This window comes from Ptychodera flava, chromosome 9 (assembly GCF_041260155.1).
Source record: "Ptychodera flava strain L36383 chromosome 9, AS_Pfla_20210202, whole genome shotgun sequence".
Taxonomy (NCBI): Eukaryota; Metazoa; Hemichordata; class Enteropneusta; family Ptychoderidae; genus Ptychodera; species Ptychodera flava.
The window spans coordinates 32,247,830-32,268,634 of NC_091936.1; the positions used below are offsets into that span (position 1 = coordinate 32,247,830).

Consider the following 20,805-nt stretch of genomic DNA (forward strand, 5'->3'; position numbering starts at 1 on the left):
ACAAGTATGAGAAAGCTGTTATGATATCTATCAAAGCATCCATTCTACTGATTGGATCCAGTTACAACTACTTTGGCATTAGATTTTGTTTTTTCGATTTAATATCATATGTCATTTCCTAAAAGTAAAATCAGGCGACTTACGTTGCCTATGCATTGGTCATGAACAGCAGAAAAAGCATCAAAAACAGAATTTCTGTGTTCATATTGAAGCAATAATGATTTTTAAAGTGGTTAATTGCAATTCTGTAATGGTAGAAATATATATAGTCTGCCTGCCGGAGTTTCATTGTGAGGTATAAATACCGTACTTTGCTGAAAAGATTACAATCACTGTCAGTCCCGTGAAAGCATTGTAAAATTGGCATAGTAGAGGGAATAGAACATTTATATGACAAAGGAGAATTATGCAATATAGGTGTTGTTCCAGAGTGAAGAGAGCATTTGGGAGAGAGAGAGAGAGAGAGAGAGAGAGAGAGAGAGAGAGAGAGAGAGAATGGGGGTAGAGAAGGGATGAGTCTCATATTTTGCAAACTGACTCCTCAAGTCTGATGAACTGACAGTAGTAATTGTGGGTAGCGCTACCTCTTCAATGACAAGCACAGTCAACTGAGGCTGTGTGTTATTTCAATTGATGTTGCCATGGAAACCATCAACAGACCACACAACCTTAATCAATACTGTGATGAATGAATGACTGGGATAAGACATGAAATAAATGTGATCTGAGAAGAGAGGCATCACACATCTCGAATGTGCCAGCCACAATGGTTGCCATGGCAACTGCACAATCCATTAATGATGTCACTTTTCAGGAGATGAATGATGAAATGCTTTATGAAGCAATGTTGTAATCAAAGCCTGTGAGCATGGGTTCATGTTCTTAATGACAATGGTACGTCAAAAATCCCAGCACGATGACGCAACATGCTTTTTTTGGTTTTTTCAAATCGGTACCATCCCTCTGTACATGCATCAATTTGTGAAGGATGTCCTGTGGTTTCTGGCATGTTTGGCGCACAGTGGTAAATTATGCCGGAGCATCACAGACAGGGAGCCCACTAGCTGAGATACATTGCTGCTTGATTCTCTGCTTGTGTACACGGCTGCGACATACACAAATGTAGATCCCCCAGCTTGTTGAGTTGAATGACTACAAATTCACCTCCCTCATGATCAGCAATGGCTAGTTTTCTTTCTATTTATTTTAAGGTAGAATGCTCCTCGCAGACAGACATTTAGGCTCTAAAACTTTTACAATGGTTTTCCGGTCTACCACTTGTGGTGCCTCATTTTACATGTAAAGTTCTTAGTGTAAGAAAAATTTTCACTGACTTAGTTTTTCAGAAAATCAAAAAATAATTATTTTTCCCTGTAGTGTTAACACAGAGATGGCAGCCATTTTGAATTTCAAGTATTGGTAAATCTTTTGGTAATTTGGTTCTCCAGTAAAAAATTTGCACAGTGACCCCTGATTTTTATTACAGAATATGAAGGAAACTGGTTGAAAGATTCCTTGAGGTAAGTTTGAGCAAAAGTTTAAGTCTGTCACTTTTGAAGTGCATACTACCTTATATGGACAACAGCTGACACTTTTATCCAGTATTATTGTTCTGGTAAAACAATTTCTTGTTCTTCTCCTAAAACTTGAAAAAGGGCCTACAGTTCAACTTGTCAATGAAGCATTTATGGGAGAAATGTCCTTCATGTATATTATTGTTGTTGACGATTTGATTTAAGTCTTGACTAGAATTCATTTGTCAACAATAATTCATTGTACACAGTGTATGTGTTGGCGAGGTTACTGCTTTGAATTTCAATTCACTTTACGGAGAAGAATGAGTAAAAAGTATCTGTATTACAGAACAATAATTATGAAAATATTATCAAAAGTGACTGCTTTGGTCTCTCTTTTATACTGCAACCAACCAGGAATAGCTATTTTGGGAAAAAGTATTATACGTGCTAACTTTCAAGGAATTCACTTTTATCATAGCAAGCCTGATATGAACTGAACTAAACATGACATCAGCTGTCAATGTTGCTTTCGTGTTTAGTGTTTTGGTGGAATTCAGGTACATTAGACTGAATTCCTTGAAGCAAGATGTGTAACCATTTACTGTATTTTTATATTCTGTAAATGCATGAATATTTTTTAGCAATAAACTACACCAAGTGACAGTACACCACAAGATTGTGACAAGTTCACTACATATGGAGTGAACTGGTCAAAATTGAGTAGTATACCCATTTCTGGGATGGTTTATTGCTATTATATCATACCAGTATATTGAAATTCTTTTGTGAAATGTCAAAATATGAATTTTTCTCCAGCTGAGAGCTTGCGCATGTTCTCATGTGCTATATTGTGAATAGAGCATGGTTAGTTTCACATCACGACCAATTAGATTGCTTTATTAGCACAATCAATATAATGGTATGAAATAATTATCAATATCGTCGAAATTAATTCAATTCCAGGACTTACAATGACAATGTCAAAAACTAAGGTGTGTATGTAGGCCATACCAGCAACAAGAAAATTTGAAATAATAACATACTTTGTTACAGTAAATGGAACATGAAACAGTAGCTGGTGGATAGATTCATAAACATCCTCACAAACTGTCAACAATTACAGCTTACTACCGGTACAAATAGCAAGCACTGTATGCCTTGAATGTAAACTAAGAAGTAAAATTGACATGTACTTTTAATTCATGAAAGCAGAATGATGCTCTGAAGCTATGTGCAAACAGGGCAGTGATTTTTTAAAAGCAAATAAAGTGGTAATCTGACTCTGCCTGCAGGCACAACTCTCTTGGCTATTGAGTCAATTTTTATTAGATTTTAATTTCTAGACGCTTAGAGGAATCTTGCATGGCATATCGAAAGCTCTTTTAAGACATTTAATGATCTGTTAATGACTTGTTCTACTAAACCCTAATTTTTGCCAGGCGTATGTTCGGGTAGAAAGTTCGGTGGAATATAGGCTCATGATTGTCATAAAAACAGCAATTTCCTCTCTGTAATGTAGCGTTGCATACGGTCATTTGCTGGTAAATTTTACCGGTTGTTAAACCTTGTAAATCATAATCCGGTGCTTTCAGCTTTATGAATGATTAATATCATGAATAGTACATCAACTACAATACTTCAAATTTCATAAATTATGCATCGTTGGAAAAGGAAGTAGAAATGCAATACCTCCTGATTACCCATTGGTCTGTCAAAATTAACTTTTACTGTGGAAAATCAAGCAGGCCATTCTTTTGAAAACTGATACATTGGAAGAGTATGCCTCAATGTTTGAGTGGAAAATGAACCAGAGAACAAAAACCCCCAGAAAAACCATCCAAATTTTATCTTACGGGACGATGGAACTACAGTTTTTTGTTAAATTGACAATTTCTCTGGTCTAGATCTATTCTCCTAAATATTCCTGGCAATTTGGTAAAACAAGGCCTTAGGATGTAAAGCACTGCAGTGATTACAACTTTATCTCAATCCTCGCATGTGAAATCCACAATATACAACTTGGAACCCTTTTTTCACATTCATAACAGGTATCATGAAGTAGTACATGACTTGGCAAGCAAAGTAAGTCTTTAATGTTTGTCATCACTTTGATTAGATAGACTGTACCATTCCACTCTCATGCCAGCCTTTGAAATTGAAATGAAATATTGGATCTGTACAGTATATGGTATACGGGGTCATGAAAGACAGGGTTAAATGGAGGGGTGTGTGCATGTCAGATGCACTGTGCATTAAAATCAGAATTGAGTGCCATCATCAGCTCATCTATATTCTCATCCATATTTCAGTCAGACATTGCCATGGCAACCGGTCTTTGCTCATATTAGGTTTCACATTTTCAGCTGTCAAGTAGCAGCAGTATCTCTTGCAATCATCCAATGACAAAATGCCTGATGATCTGCAGAGATCTGGGGAGACGCCTCCTGATGCATGTCAAGTTAAGTCTGTAGATGTACATTAGGCAATAACACACTGTGAAAATCCATTAGTACCGGGTATACTAAGCTGTTCGTGCTTCCAAAGCTGTCACATACAATGGAAAAAAACGATTTTCACTTTGCAGTAGAACGTACGGTTCATAAATTTTTTTAAGCCAGCAAGGAAAAGTATTTCAAAGGAGGCATTCTGTCATAAATAGACATCTTTGCTAGAGTTCATTGAATTTCCATATACTGTAATGATGGCACTTTGAAGCTACATGTTCACTGCAAACGTTCACTGCAAACATTACACAGCAGTATTGTGCCAAGTACATTTTGTGTTGGAGATGCATTCAGGCATAGACAAAGAATAAATCACTCAATGCAAATATGTGTACAGCCATCAAATCTTCTATCCATAGTAATATTTCACTTCTTGTGCCTGCACTTAGTTTGCCAAGGTTCCAAGCCACAAGAACTCATCTTTTTTTTCATTCCATCAGTCCTCAATGGCTCTTGCAAGCTCTATCATGCATTGATGAGGAGTGTTTGCAAAGACACTGTTCCAAAACCTCACCATCATTTCAGAGTACCCTACCGGAATCGGAAAACTTAACCATTACCGCGGTAAACGCGAGGGAAATTACTATTGATTATGCGGAATGTAGATGGGTAAAAATGTTCCCATGGATAAAGGTACATGATTAATTTTTGAAATCTTCTCACACTGCGCTATACACACTATGCTATATTAAGTGAATGCTAAATGAAATATTTTGCTCAAACTACCTACGAAGTTTATCCCTATTCTTTTGTAAAAATTGCAGAATGACTTTGTATCTGACATAAAATCTGAAACTACTAGGGTTTCATATGAATAAAAGGACACATGATTTCTCTAAGCCAACATGATTTCTGTAAGCCAAGGAATTAACTACAGGGTCCATACACTCATAATCATTTCAAATTCAAGGACATTCATGGCCTTATTCTGCAATTTTCAAGGAACTATTTTTATCCAAAACACCATTTTTCAGATATCATTTTAAATTTACACTATCACTTTCATATATCAATTTACTTGTAAGTTTCACAATATCCTTGCTGATCATCTTCCCACATTTGATATTCTAAATTTAATTTTTCGTGATACAAAACTCAAGGTACTGTTAAAACTAAAAGTGTCCTAACACTAAGGCCAAAAAAAAAAGAAAAATGTTTCTGGTCAACGCGCGCGTCACTTGAACAACAGCGCGTCACCCTTTTTTTTCCTGGTTTGTGGCCGGAGGCGGCGGCAAACTACGTACTGATTACTATGACACCAAACCAAAATGGCTGAAGAAAAAGAGAAAATTCTTTGGGGCACATGATCAGTGACTGCATGAACAATTTAAATGTTACTATATTGATAAAACTGTAAAACTCAGTGTTCTCCCCAGGCCATAGCGCTCCCCCTACGCTTTCGCCTCTCCCCGCTACGCTTTAAAATATTCCTGCCATCCTTTAGTTCACACGCTCTGCGTAGCTACCAGCTGATGCATGCATTGTCAATGTCTACACATTAGCGCTCACTGCAACTTTTAACCTGTTGAAAGAGTGAAAGGTGTGAAGTATGGTATGCATCAGATAAGTTGTCCGGAAGTGTTGAGAGGAACGATAAAACAATAGAAGAATCGGCTGGGTTGTTCACAAATTTTCATTCCAGAACGACTATTACGACCAACAAAGACCTTAATACTCAGTATACATTGCGGACAAGTGTTCACAGAGGTAGGCGGTGTAGCACTAGTAGGGCCTTTGATCATATTCCCAAGCTTTGATCAACGAAATGGACCGCAAAAGAAACAAGAGTTGACTGGTGAGGTTGATTATGATTGTACAACGATGAGTTTTGTCTGAGTACCATCACGATCGTGATCGAGTTCACATTGCATACATTTCAATATGGCGGCGGCCATGTTGGTGGACGGGTTTATAACGTGTTGACATTGATCCTGGCGTCGCATGTGGTTCCACTCTGACACGTTCTCTGAAAGATTTTACACCTGATTTTCGAGGGATTCTAGTCGTACTTAGTTCGTGTCTTGTGATCATCTTGGTGGTATTTTTAAAATCAAGAATTGAACGACGATGTTCAGTGTCAGTAGAAGTTATGCGGCAGCGCTGGTTGAAATCTATCCCCGTGATGAAAAATTATTCGCGGTGTTTGTCGTTCAAAAATGATATAAAACTCAATTACATTTGAATTGTGTAAAGCTTAAACTTGTGAATTTTCCTCTTTGTTGGCAAGTTTTGACAATTTATTAGCAATATATGTATTAATGAAACTCCAATCAGACGAACCATTTCTTGCTCTCAAAGTTTCAATGTGAATCTTCTGTTTTAATTGCAATTGTAATTGCAATACTGTGATGATTTATTTAAGTGTAACAAGTCATCGTTGATGACACAGTCCCCACTTGTTAATAATGGCTACTTTGATTACATGTCCTCAGAGAGGATAGAGTCCTCTTCATTAATTAGGTCTGTGATAAAAATACTTTGATACAGATGGCGCTCAATGGCCAAGAATGAGTTCCATGGTGATGAAAACATAAAACCAATGTAGGCCACCATCCTAAAGTTCATAAAATGAGTCAACTAGGAATTAATCACAGGATGTTGCAAAAAATTTTTGCATACAATTCTATCACTTGACAGATTATCACTGGTACCATATTTCATAAAGTTTGATGCAGTATTTACAACACTATGAGATCAACATCTGTATCAAGTTTCATCACATTTGACGCTGTATTAATTTGTGGCTATATCATCCTAATTAGGAAAGTTCATTACTTATGCAATTACAAATTAATTAAAATGACACTGATGTTCAATGTTCAATGTTAAAGCAATGTGACCTTAACATCAGTATAAAGTTTCATGAATTTGATGCAGTACGTATTTCTTGACATATAAGCCTACTTACGAAAATTCAATAATTGACATGTTGCTGCTACATGACGTGAAACAAATTGACGAGCATATGTATGAAATAGGTCAATGTCCTTGTACCAACTTTGAATGATACTGGTGGAAAATATGTCTGAATTATAGCTCTGTACATCTGAAATTGTAACAAAATCACCGCCATGCAGCGATATTTGATTTTACTGTTTAAAAAATCAACATGTATATGTATGACGTAAGTCAATGTACATGTACCAACTTTGAATAAGATCAGTTGAGACTTAATTGCCAGAGTTATGGCTCTTGACATGAAACAACCATAACAAAATTGCTACCATGTGGCCACATAGGACCATCTCGTGAAACCAATCGACATACATATTATAAATAAGTCAATGTCCTTGTACCAACTTTGAATAAATTTGCTTGATACATGTCTGAGTTATGGTTCCGGACATGAAAAAATCGGAAAAAAAATGGCCACACGGCGGCCATATTGGATTGTATCATAAAACAAATCAATGTGCATATGTATGACATAGGTCAATGTCCTTGTACTAAGTTTGAATAAAATCGGTGAATAAAATTAGTTGAGACATGCCCAAGTTTTGGCTAAGGACACGAAAAAAATTGTAACAAAATGGCTGCCATGCAGCCATATTGGATCATATCAAAAAACAAATTGACATACATATGTATGACATAGGTTAATGTCCTTGTACCAACTTTGAATAAAATCGGTTAAGATATGCCTTAGAGTATTATGGCCCTTGACATGAAAAAATCGTAACAAAATGGCTGCAAGGCAGCCATATTGGATCGTATCACATAACACATTGACATGCATATGTATGACATTAGTTAATCTCCTTGTACCAACTTTGAATAAAATCCGTTGAAACATGTCTGAGTTATTGCTCTGTACATGAAAACATCGTAATACAATGGCTGCCTATCTAGCGGCCATATTGGATCGTATCACATAACAAATCGACGTACATATGTAAGACATAGGTCAATGTCCTTGTACCAACTTTGAATAAATCGGTTAAGATATGCCTGAGTTATGCCTCTGCATATGAAAAAATCGTAACAAAATGGCCACTAAGCAGCCATATGGATTGTATCACAAAACAAATTGACATGCATATCTATGACATTGGTCAATGTCCTTGTACCAACTTTGAATAAAATCGGTTAAAACATGTCTGAGTTATGGCACTGTATATGAAAATATTGTAATAAAATGGCCGCCTGGCGACCATATTGGATCGTATCACAAACAAATCAACATGCATATCTATGACATTGGTCAATGTCCTTGTACCAATGCTTGATAAAATCGGTTGCAACATGTCTGAGTTATGGCTCTGTACATGAAAAAATCGTAATAAAATGGCCGCCTGGCGGCCATATTGGATCGTATCGCAAAACAAATTGATGTGCATATCTATGACATTGGTCAATGTCCTTGTACCAACTTTGAATAAAATCGGTTGAAACATGTCTGAGTTATGGCTCTGTACATGAAAAAATCGTAATAAAATGGCCGCCTGGCGGCCATATTGGATCGTATCACAAAACAAAATGACGTGCATATCTATGACATTGGTCAATGTCCTTGTACCAACTTTGAATAAAATTGGTTGAAACATGTCTGAGTTATGGCTCTGTACATGAAAAAATCGTAATAAAATGGCCGCCTGGCGGCCATATTGGATCGTATCACAAAACAAATTGATGTGCATCTGTATGACATATGAAGTAATCCTTGTACCAAGTTTGAATGAAATCGCTTCTTGCATCTCTGAGATATCTGCGTGAACGGACGGACGCACACACGCACGCACGGACGCACACACGCACGGACATGACCAAACCTATAAGTCCCCCCGGACGGTGTCCGTGGGGACTAATAAAGACCTGGGTTTCCATGATGTTCAAACTGCACACTTGTGTGTTACCATTGCATTTTGTTGTGAGTGTACATCACTACATGTATGTGTGGATGTATGTGTGCAAGCTTACATTCATATGCAAATATAAATTAATGATATGCACATGATTATGCAAATTAGCCACTACGCTTTGGCGCTTTAACTGACCCTCCTCCCTCCCTTGAGGAGAAGAAAAAAAAAAAAAATCTGCGTCGCCGCACCATTTTTTTAAGAAAGGCCTGACCGGAAACATTTCTTTTTTTTTTTTGGCCTAATATAAAGACTATACTAACCTGATATAACGATGCACGTGTCTTTTGCCCTTCTCTTCATTGTTTTGTATGCAGCATCTGCGATCGCAAAGATATGCGGCGGCCTCTCGTAGATTTCCCGTCCTCTGTACTTATCCACAACATCATTGCCGTAGATTCTTAAAGTCTGATACGGATTGACAGAGACGCAAACTTCCCCGATGTATGTGTAGATTTTGCCCTTCTGGAATCTAAGAAACGAAAAATATGGAAGTTGATCACAGGTATAGAGTACAGACTTGTTAATTTTAACCATTCAGACAGTGATCTGACAGTCTACAATGATCACAGGTAAAAAGGATTGACAGTTCAATACTTGGGAGCAATTTTTGAAAAATCAACTTATCTGAAGAAAATTGAATCATTTACTGTTGTTAACCACAAATCTAATACTTTAATTATTGATTATTAATCCAAAGTGAAGTTGACTCAATGTGACAGGGCAAACAACCATACTGCATTAGCTGAGAAATGTTACCTTGCAACGACTCTGATCTATTACTTGGATGTTTACATTAGAGTTGAAAAAAAGGTAAATGTTGGAACTACACACAGCCATGTTTACACAGAGTGATATAATCATGTGTACTGAAAATATGAAATGACCATTCAAATAAAAAGAATGTAAAGAAATATGTTTAAGAACTGATCACGCATCTCATGTTTGTGTATGACTAAATGAATAATCATACAAGTACATGTATGACAGTCTGTCTATATATATATCTATATATATATATATATATATATATATATATATATATATATATATATATATATATATATATATTATATACATATACACAAATATAGATATTTTGATAGATTCATACTTATGTGTATGTGTGCACATGCGTACATGTGTGTGTGTCTGTCTATATATATATATATATATATATATATATATATACCCTCCCACACAGTTATATATATATATATATATATATATATATATATATATATATATATATATATATTGAAGCTTTGTTGTTTAGTGTTGTAAATTGTTATGGGTCTTTCTTTGCCATTTCAAATGCCTGACAAGCTGTGACACAACATACCGAATCACTCTTTGTGAACATGACATGTCAAATACCAGAGTGGAACATATCACGTCAAATACTAGCGTGCAAACAGAATGTTGACTTTTCTTTCATAATTTCTTTTTTTAATAACCTGTCCAAATCACAATGCATATTTACTAGTAAAGTCAGTTGTGCTAGCCACAAAAACTCTAAATTTTTGTTTTCATGTGTTAACAATAGCATTTGAGTGGTGCAATCACCCTGTCACTGCATTTTCAGCTATTAATTTTCTTCTATGAATTCACAAGAGGTTTTTGTCTCTGCAATGACTAGTGTAGCCTTCTCAATCACCATCAGATCAAGTTGGCTAAAACATTAGTACCGTTATGTCATATATTGAACATATATAGCACACTCATTAGACTTAATCACACCAAGACATAAAAAGATGCATGTAAAGTGTTTTCATCTACTTGTTTTGCTAAGTCGTACCAGTAGATGCAATGTATGTAAAAATGGTGAATTTCATTGACTTGACCTGGCAGTGATGTCATACGGTATTTGCCTGTGTTGCATTTATCCTATTGGTAAATTGATCCTTCAGCTAATTTTGAATGACTAGACCTGAAAAGGCGTAATGACAACACTGTCGTTCTAATGGTTTAATTAGATTTTCTGATGAAAGGCAAGCGTCACGACCTTGATCAGAGTCAATTATCAGCTTAGCTACATGCTACATGTTAAATTGCTTTACATGGCTAACGTTACCTGTTGAACTTTGACCCAAAGATTGATGGCTTCAACACACCTAGACCTAGCTATGCAAGTGAGCAAGTGCTGTTATTTGCATGATTTTGATAGTGAGCAGGTCATGACCTCAGTTGAGGTCAATGTCACCAGCAAAACCTGTTGAAATGTACACTGCTAATGCATCAATTAACAAAATTAAAGATACTTTATGCTAATAACTGAAACTCAAATAAGGAGGGTACATGCATAAATGTGCAGACACTGTTTGTGTCCCTCTGAATGACACACTGCATGTCATGGAAAAGTAACGACAAGATAACATCACTAAACATGATAAACACATAACTGAACAAGTTCCCTCATGTAGCAAGCCTAACGACAATATTAATGATGACAAGGTGATACGCAGATAACCGTAAAACAGAAACTACCTTTACTCTTTTCTCAAATATTTCTCAATATTTCATCGTACAAATTCCAAGTAATTTGGATTTTACAATACAACATTTATCATATTTTTATCCTTGCCTTATTCCATCCTTTCACAAACGATCAACTATAAACTATATACCTGCTACATTCATCTGTTAAATTCACACTGATACTGATATTACTGGTAATAATGAAACTTTGAAAACGAGATAAATACTTCATGTATGAAAAGACTATGTTTACCCCTTTCAACCTTTAGTCGTTGTGCTGCAGATATATCTGCATGATAAAATATGCTGGGATTAAAATCAGATCAGTGTGACTGTTTGATGGACCTATTGATTGATTGATTGATTTTATGACACTCAAAATTATCTTGAAGCCCCATCTCCATGTCACCAACTGCCCACACTGTTGCAAATTTGCTCATCTTATAGTATATTAATTTTTGGGACAGGACAGTTATGGTAGAGTTATAATTGTGCTATGTTTAAACTAGACAGACCATTCCCTTGAATTTAACAATCTCACATCACTGGATCATCCACTTTATTGGGACAAGGCACAGATGGGGCAAAGTGCAAAATAGTCACTTATACTGATAACACGAGATGACACCGCAGCCAGAGACATCGCCTGCTGTCCACAATTAAACTTTAATCATGTGATGAAAGAGTTGCCATGGCAACTGGCACAGATATGGTATTTCTGTCATATTTTAACTTTTTGAAGGTTGATGATTTTGAAACAAAATCTTGTCTGTCCATATCAAAGCTGTATAGAGAATCAATATGCCAGGCTGGTGCCAAGACAGTACTGATGGTGTTGTAGGAAGCAATATTGGATCAATATTTCAACAAGTTAAAGATACAAAATTGATGTTAAAAATGTTGCAGTCTCCTCATATTGTGGTAACACTCCAGCATTACTTTGTGAATTAGTTGTGGCTGTCTCTACAAGTTATCTCTACAGTGAAGAAAATTGAATAGAGGAAACTGATATGCTTGACTGAGTGACACAAGTCTTTCACAGATAGGGTCAGACAGTTGGTGACAGGTCAAAGGTCAGGTAACAGACATCAAAATACAGAGGACAATGCACATGCTCTTCTGCTCGACGTGTCATCAAATCAAACATCATGCAACAATGTTGAGGACCTGTGCTTACATCAGGATGATTCTTTCAGCTTTATAATTCATTGTTTTGTTTCAATCACAGTGTTTCATGATAATAAATGTGATTTTAATACATTGGCAATTCACTGTAACGAAAGGTCTTTTGCAAGGGGTTTGAGAAAAGGTCATCTACTGAGTAATTTATAAATACAACACAACACCTGGTAGGTCTCCTTGCAAGGCAGACACGATGTTTTGAATGTAGGTGAAAAAAGCTAAGGATTTCATGTTGCTAATAAAAGTTGAAAGAAATTTACTATGTTGTATTCTTTGTGATGAGTATAATAAAACCATCTCCAGAAAACGGAAACAAACATATAAATCAAATAAATTAGATAAAATGTGTCTTGAAATCACATAAATCAACTATGTAATTAAGAGATGCTATTGCTGTATTAGCTTTATTTGCATATTAAAGATGAAGGTATCTGCCTTAAGCAATATTGACATGTACTTTTGAACATATTCATACCGATCAATCAAAATCTTTCCCGGAGTACCCATGGCTACACAATCAGCTTCCGTAATAACCAACATTTAATAAAGTACACACAATGTCTAGGATAATATGAACATTCATAATGTTCTGTAAATGCTGACAGATTTATTAGTAATTGTTAGTTTAAACGGAGAAGGAGAAGGGGAAGCAGATTCTGACTGTGCTCCAATCAATATGCCACACAATTAATCTCTGTACATAATCAATATAGAAGGAATTTCAACTATTTGAGAAGCAAGATTTTTGGGAAATTTATCTATTGATATCTTCATTTTTAGAATGTTATAAATCTCCATCAGGAAAATACTGCTCTCTGGATGGGCAGTCTTACTTTTAATGACTTGGACATTTTTTCATTTACTACTGACACTCTGCATTTTTTGTTCTTTTTTCGTTTTGTTGATAAGAATTTCACATGCTACTTTAAAGGCCTTGTGTAACTGAAAGATGGCTGTGTGGTCAAGGCAGAATTTGCCTCGGGGGACAGATATTTGGACTCTCAAATTTTTACAAGATTTTTCTGATCTACCACTTTTGTGGACTCATTTTGGAGCTCTTGAAGTAAAACGAAAATTTGTCTATTTTTGTGAATAATGAAGTTTAATCTTTTTTTACTGTGGAGTTTACACAGGGATGGCGTCCATTTTGAAATGTAAATATCAGTAAATTTAAGGTAATTTGTTTCTCTGGGTTCAAATTTGCACGGGAACCACTGTTTTCAATTTTTTATTTTGAAAGAAAGTCTTGAAAGTTCCTTTGAGGAAAGTTTGAGTAAAACTGTAAGACTTTCACTTTCCAGGCATAGACTACCTTAATAACATTTGCAAGAATGAGTATTACCCCAACCCTATCTTTATTCAGATGTACAACTTTGCCATACACATCCAAAGGATTCCTGCATACCATTGTAAACAAGCAACAATTGGAGTAAAAACCAAACATTCACTGAACCTGCCTAAGGAGAATACATTTTGCTGTAATTTTTATCAAAATCACAAATTTATATAGAATATACATATTGAACTGAATGCTGTAGGAAACCAAACCATAATACTTCATTGAAGTCCCCAAGAGAAGTTACGATCATGAAAGGATCATTTACATGTGTTAAAAATATGTTTTCTCCATTTCCAGAGAAAATCAACGGATGTTAAATCTGTTACGCATTATGTGGAGCCCTGCTGAGAAAAAAGGAAATTGATATTTCATTGAGCAACTTCTGTTGAGAGATAATTTCTGCCTCTTTGGATTCAATTACGATAAAATTATCTAACGTTATCTGAAGCAAATACCTGGCACACTGCTGAACTGTTTTGACCACCAAACTTCCTGCAAATCAGCTTCAAATTTTACAAGCGCTGTAATAAAATATGTGGGTTGCATTCTGAAATTATAATACCAATACAAACATCTTTAACTTTCTGAAGACGAAAGCAGGATTTTATTTGGTATCAAATTAGGAATTGAAAGTCTGTTGCTTCCAGGGTATTAGTCTTCCTGTATTCAAAGTAATATACACATTTTTGCGAACTATGGTCGTAAAGTTTTTATCTTCTGCTTTTCATGAATGTATAGCATGAAACAGGTTTATAGGTGCAAAAGTTATACTCAAATCTGTGTTTATATCTGTGTGCTGAGTGGCTTTCACCTATATATCTGACAAGAGTTTTATATTATGAGAAATTTGTATGTATTAACCATTTGGCACACCCCCATTTCTTTATTCTGTTCATCCCCAATTCCGTGTAGACAGTTCCACTCTCACCATTGATATATATCAATAGACCAATGGACCAGACAATGGTAGAGAAAAGGTGAAATGAGGCTAGATTTGGTGTATTGAACATCCTACACAGTGAACAGGGAGTGGAAAGGGATAAGCCTGTATAGGTAGTACATGTGTATAGGAAATTATGCAATCTGTCTACATATAAATTGTAAAGTTTGCTGGTAGGCTTAGAGAAATCAAACCCCTGATTCTTGATATAATATATAAATCAAACAATAGAATATGTCATTTTATTATTCAAGTCCTTTAGTCTGTTTACTCTGGAAATGTAGTATAGTTTCATTATTGTAAACAAGCAAAATATTCTATTAAATTTTGGTCTACGTCAAGGCATGACACTTGGGACTCTAAAATTTTTACAGTACTTTCCTGGGGGATCACTTTAAAGCTCTTCAAATAAAAAAGTTTTTTGCAGTCTTATTTTTTGAAAGTTGAAAATTTAATTTTTCCCAAGAGAATTAAACATAGGGATAGCAGCCATTTAAGTGTCATTAAATATTACCACCAGGAAATTAGTTTCTCCAGCACCAAAATTTCCACAGTGAATCCGGGATTTTATGATTGATTTTGAAAGAGAATGGCTGAAACTTTCCTCAAGGAAAGAAAACAGTCTTTGAGTTATGAGGTGCATATAAAGCAAACAGTTTGAAAAAATGGTAGATTACACAACCTGCAAAGCACCACAGACACACTTACATGTATACTCAGTGTGTGAGTATTTCAATATTGCCTTATCTCCTAATAATTTGACATGTATGGAACATGTATGGGGTGTTTATCATCAAATAGCACATTGTTTTGTGGGAGTGTTTTCATATACTGTGGTCCTAGCATTGCAAGAGTCTTGTTTATGTAAACATTGACTACACGATGAATGGTTTTTTGGTTACACCCTAGCATTCCTGCCTGACACTACAATATCACCGTACAATTTACATTCAACTTCCGAGAGATTACCGCTTGGAGGAATGAACTATTTAAATTTTGGAAGGGGAGATGATTGGAGTGCTGACATGAATTTTTCATTGCTGTTCAAAGACTTCACGATTTATTTCTGGATTTTGTTTGGTATGAATATTTTTTGCCCTGGATTAGAATTCCACATTTTTTCAGTCGACACTTATAAAAGTATTTTTTTGCAACAGCTGCAAGGCTACAAATTTTTTTATCCACATTTTTTCCCTACAGTTTTTTCCAAAATTTGATAATCCCTCCCAAGAGCTAATGGTTTATCCCTAAACCCGCAGTTTCCCTTGGAGATACCGGTATGTCGCGCAAATGAGGTCAATGGCCATGACTGACTGACTACACATGGCCCATTCACCATTCCAATATAGTAATACTTCGCCCATAATGTGAAACGACCATAAAAACTAATCATTTCAATTAAACCATGTCTGGAAAATGTACACCATAAAAATTCATTGCTTACACATTCATGGCTGGGAAAACTACTTGTTTTGTGATAATTTCTCACAATGTGATCATATTCATTTATCTTTGTCCCTCATAATAAACCATATTTGCTGGCTGTCATGCAGTTCTATAAATCTAATGGTTAAAAATATGACCCAGAACTCTAAACAGAATTCACTTTCATTCTAAAGTCCATTGCTAAATAATAAATTTGGTTCTATCCCATCTATCTTAAATTTGACAGCTTGGCTATGTTACTCTCATATCAATACAGTCAAAACAGTATGCTTCTCATTAAACTGAACTATTTCCATTTTGTATGAGTAATTTTGCATATTTATTGCGTGGATATACAAACATAACATTTTTTGAGGGGGCAATAACATGCAACATATCTTTATTTCTGTGACACCAATGTCCACCTTTGTGGGTAGGATTTTGATGTATTGCGATATCTCATGATATCAATGATGTGTTTCAGATACTACTTTGGTTTCTACATGAAAGCTATAGAGAGAGAAGCTTACGCAATTTAGGATATGTTGATAATTGGCAATGCCAATTAGCTATTATATTGCCTGTCTGTGCAAAACCAATCAACAGAAATTATGATTTTCTAATATCCCATTTGCAGGAAATAAGGCCTATTCTGTATTATTGTTGGTCAGCAAGTAGTAATACCATCTGTAAACTTCTTGACAGTACGACATTGGAATCCTTTTCCAGTCCTTGCGACTCCTCTCTTTTCATGTTTATATTGTTATGTTGAATGATCTTAACCTGGAGGTAACAAAAATGTAGATACAACTTTATATACTCCAGTTCCAAAAATTTCCTGGGCTTTGTTGAAATTTGGAAAATGAAGGACTGTGACAGAATGTCTTTTACTTCAATGTATCCTGAAACACACAAACCATGACAGAACATGCTGTATTTTCTGAGATCAGAACATACTGTATTTTCTGAGATACGCCCGTAAAATACACAAGATGCAGTGACGTAATCTGCACAATCCTACCAAGTAAAACATTACATGAGTAGTGAAATATACTTTACTAATGTCTAATTTGCATAAATCAATTGTTATGGAAATGAACTTATTTGTTCAGTTGTTAGCATAACTGTCCTACATAAGAGATTGTTATCAGACCAGTCTGGTTTTAAAGCCCTTATAAAGAATAGAAAGAAAAGAAGCAGTAGTGTTAGCGTAAATTTAGGATACGTCAACTTAGACACTACGACTTGTTGATAGCCACTCTGATATCTGTACTTGGCTGCTTGACAGCTTAGGCAGCTACTTGGTTACTATATAGCTTAGGCAGCCACTTGGTTACTATATAGACTTTCAAGAAATACACAAGCATAATGGCCTGCTGTTTGCAAGAACAAGAATATGGTAACTTGGTAACACACATGTATCTTTGTTAATTCAATACATGTTTTGTCATACATGTATCATAATTTTGCTGTGGTAGAGGAGGAAAACTTGCGAATTTCAAAAAAGGCTGCACTTACAATATTTAATATCTGAATACTTCTGTCTCCAAACCACACAGTGTTTTCATACAATATATCATCACTGGCATTTTAAATTTGACAAGTTTACACAACAAACATTTCCTGTAGCTATTTCTACTCTCAATCATTGTCAGTCTGCCTCAAAATTGAATTCACAGTTGATGTGTGTGTGTGCGGTGGATCTTTCAATTGACCTTTTCCTTACATCAATTCACGACAACTAACTTGCTCTTTTTTTAACTGACTGTATATAAGGTTAATGACCCTGAAATTGTTGATTATGCGTCTCCCATAGAGTACAGTCAATGGGAGCATTTTCACTTCAGCACACTCAGGACAATGTTTGACCTTTCATGTGAGGTCATCCATGTGATCACAAAGGAGTGTAGACCATATATTATCATAACAAAGCACCCATTCTCACATTATTGTTAAGAGAAGATAACTGCCTTGAACCAGGAAACTGTGGACACTTTCTTCAAAAGCTTGTACAATTTGTATACCTTTTCAGTTTGACACAAGACAATCGGCAACTGGAGTCAATTTTTTGCCACCTTTATAAAATGTCCCAGACAATTTTTTCAGATTTTTTCCAAAATTTTGATCAAAACTGTAGCCAATGAAAAGTGATGTACATTTGGTCCAAAATTGTCGAAAAATGACAGAAAAATTCATAAAAAATTGGTAAAATTTTGCACGAAATTTTTGGCAGGAAAATTTACAGCACTCAAGGGGTTGACAGTTTTCTGCTGCTGTTTACTTAGAATTCAAGACTATCAACATAGTAATGGACTAGATCAATATTTGAACCGACTCATATAGCCAAGCAAATTTAAATACCACTATAATAAATTGATGCATTTGCAATTACACAATACATGGCTGGGTGACAGATTAATTAATATCTCTAACCAAGACAGAAGAATTGTCATTTTATAGAAAAATATCTCTACAATAACATAATTTACATTAACACATGTTATAAATGAATGGTTCTGCCTCTTCAGAACTCAGGGTTCTGCCCACGCCGGACGGCGCTGGACGGGCCCGTCTGGCACTCAGAATTTCCGACCAGCATTGACAAGTGACCGACCGGCACTTGCAGTTCAATGCTTTGAACAATCAACATGAATGTCTATGAGGGACACTTTTGAGGTCAAGCAGTTCATAAAAATGCATGAAGAGTTGATGAAAACAATGGTACTATAGAATGCCTTTCAATAAAATGCTATTTAAACAATACCACTGGTTGATTCATCATGAAAGTACCTAAAGCACTTTACTGTTCCCTTGGAACTGTACAACAATTCACCCATAACTGACGTCTTTTGTATCATAGTGGGCTGGCAGCAGTACATTTCCTGCTGGTGAAAATCTTTGGGCAAGACATTCACGACACGAGTCTCACTCATGATAATATCTTTGTTCAGTGTGACAATAGCTTTCATTTGGAAGGTATTTTACTCAAAAACAGGACGAGATAACACACACTGCATCATGGTATATATCGGTAATTGTTTGTGCCTTGAAAGATGCTCCAAAACAGATCAATACAGTGTAAAGAATTTAAATGAAGTATTTAATTCACTTAGAGCCTCACAAAAGGAAAATTGTTTGTCAATTAATGTTTAGCAATGATTTAATCTGTGTGTTTATGAAACATTGAAATAGAATTTTCCATCTTTCCTCTGCTTAATAGATCAGTGGAGCTGACATTTATTTCACAATGCTGCACCAGCTGTTTGTACGTAGAAACAGGGCAATAGTACCGGTAGACACATGAACACAGCATAACATTTCTCAATTATACATATGTACAACATGTAGCCAGATACTCCGTACTAAAATATGGTATGATTGTGCAGATGTCGTGCCATTAATAGACATATGCAGATTGTCAGCTGGTAGCCACCCCAGCTTTGTTGCTTGTTGTAGATTATTGCTATGGGAACCAGCTACCTCCTCACTCTTTTAAGGCCATTTTGAAGTAGTAACATATGACATTGTAGAAATGTTCATTGACAAATGACAGGGTTTTTTTTTCTGAACAGAATGTAACAGATACTGAGAACTTTTACACTTTATTGGGAAATCAAATGTGCATTATATTGACTAGAACTAGCATGTGCAGTGACAGTACATCCTTCATACCCATCATGAGTTCAACACCTGTTTAAATGTATCAACCGTGTTTTGCTACATGCAAATTACCGGGTAATGCAAGTCTGACACGTACCTGGTACGACAGCTTTCCAGAAAAGCGCACCCGGAAATTTCATGATAAAAGTGTCACCTTTGTAAACATATTTATTACGATCAGAATTGTAAACTAACACTTCTGCTATGCTCCATGACCTCTGTGACTGACATTCATGCAGCTGAACCGTCTCAGAAATATCACAGCAAAGAATTTCACACCGGGGTCAGTTATAGCTATTAACACAGTGCCTATGACTGGCTATCCTACCAATGTACCATATGTTTCTGCAATGCCAACAATCTTGTTATCAACAGTTGTCGATAAAAAGTGAACAAACAAATGCTTTTGCGTCTGGTTTTTGGCCTGTAATGATTCGGTATGTTTCAGACTTTCTCTTGGGTATGGTAGAGTGTGTGACGCAAGGTTCAAAAAACTTCCAATGATTTCTGACTAAATTTGTATTGTGATCTCTGCAGGTGTTATGACGTGTTTCATTGTAGACTAGTCAACCCGTTTTTTCCCGTCTCTATATTACATCACCATTAAATACCAATCTCTCATTGCAATAAATGTTGAAAATCAAAACCTACTTCAGTACCAACACAATAAGTTGTACAGTCATTTGTTTGCTTGTAATAGAGATTTGTGACTGGGAAGACTTCTGAAAATATGACCTTGGTATACACACACACAATACCAAATGACTTTGTCAAAAATTTAACTTGACCTGAACTTATCAAGTCCATGGGTCTAGTCCAGAAGTCAAGTTAAGGATTTTGACATTGCTCTTTGAGCTGTACATGTAATGAATGATGCTTATTTTATACATGTACAGCAACCTAA

The 20,805-nt window shown here is 35.7% G+C and overlaps 1 protein-coding gene across 1 annotated transcript in view; it reads right to left on the reverse strand.

Moving 5' to 3' along the window:
* The window catches only part of LOC139140693 (unconventional myosin-Id-like), a 61,347-nt gene that overhangs the window by 27,121 nt on the left and 13,421 nt on the right, over positions 1 to 20,805 (reverse strand). Inside the window, 1 exon segment of the mRNA XM_070710074.1 lies at positions 9,141 to 9,349. Within this exon segment, the coding sequence (XP_070566175.1) occupies positions 9,141 to 9,349 (209 nt within the window).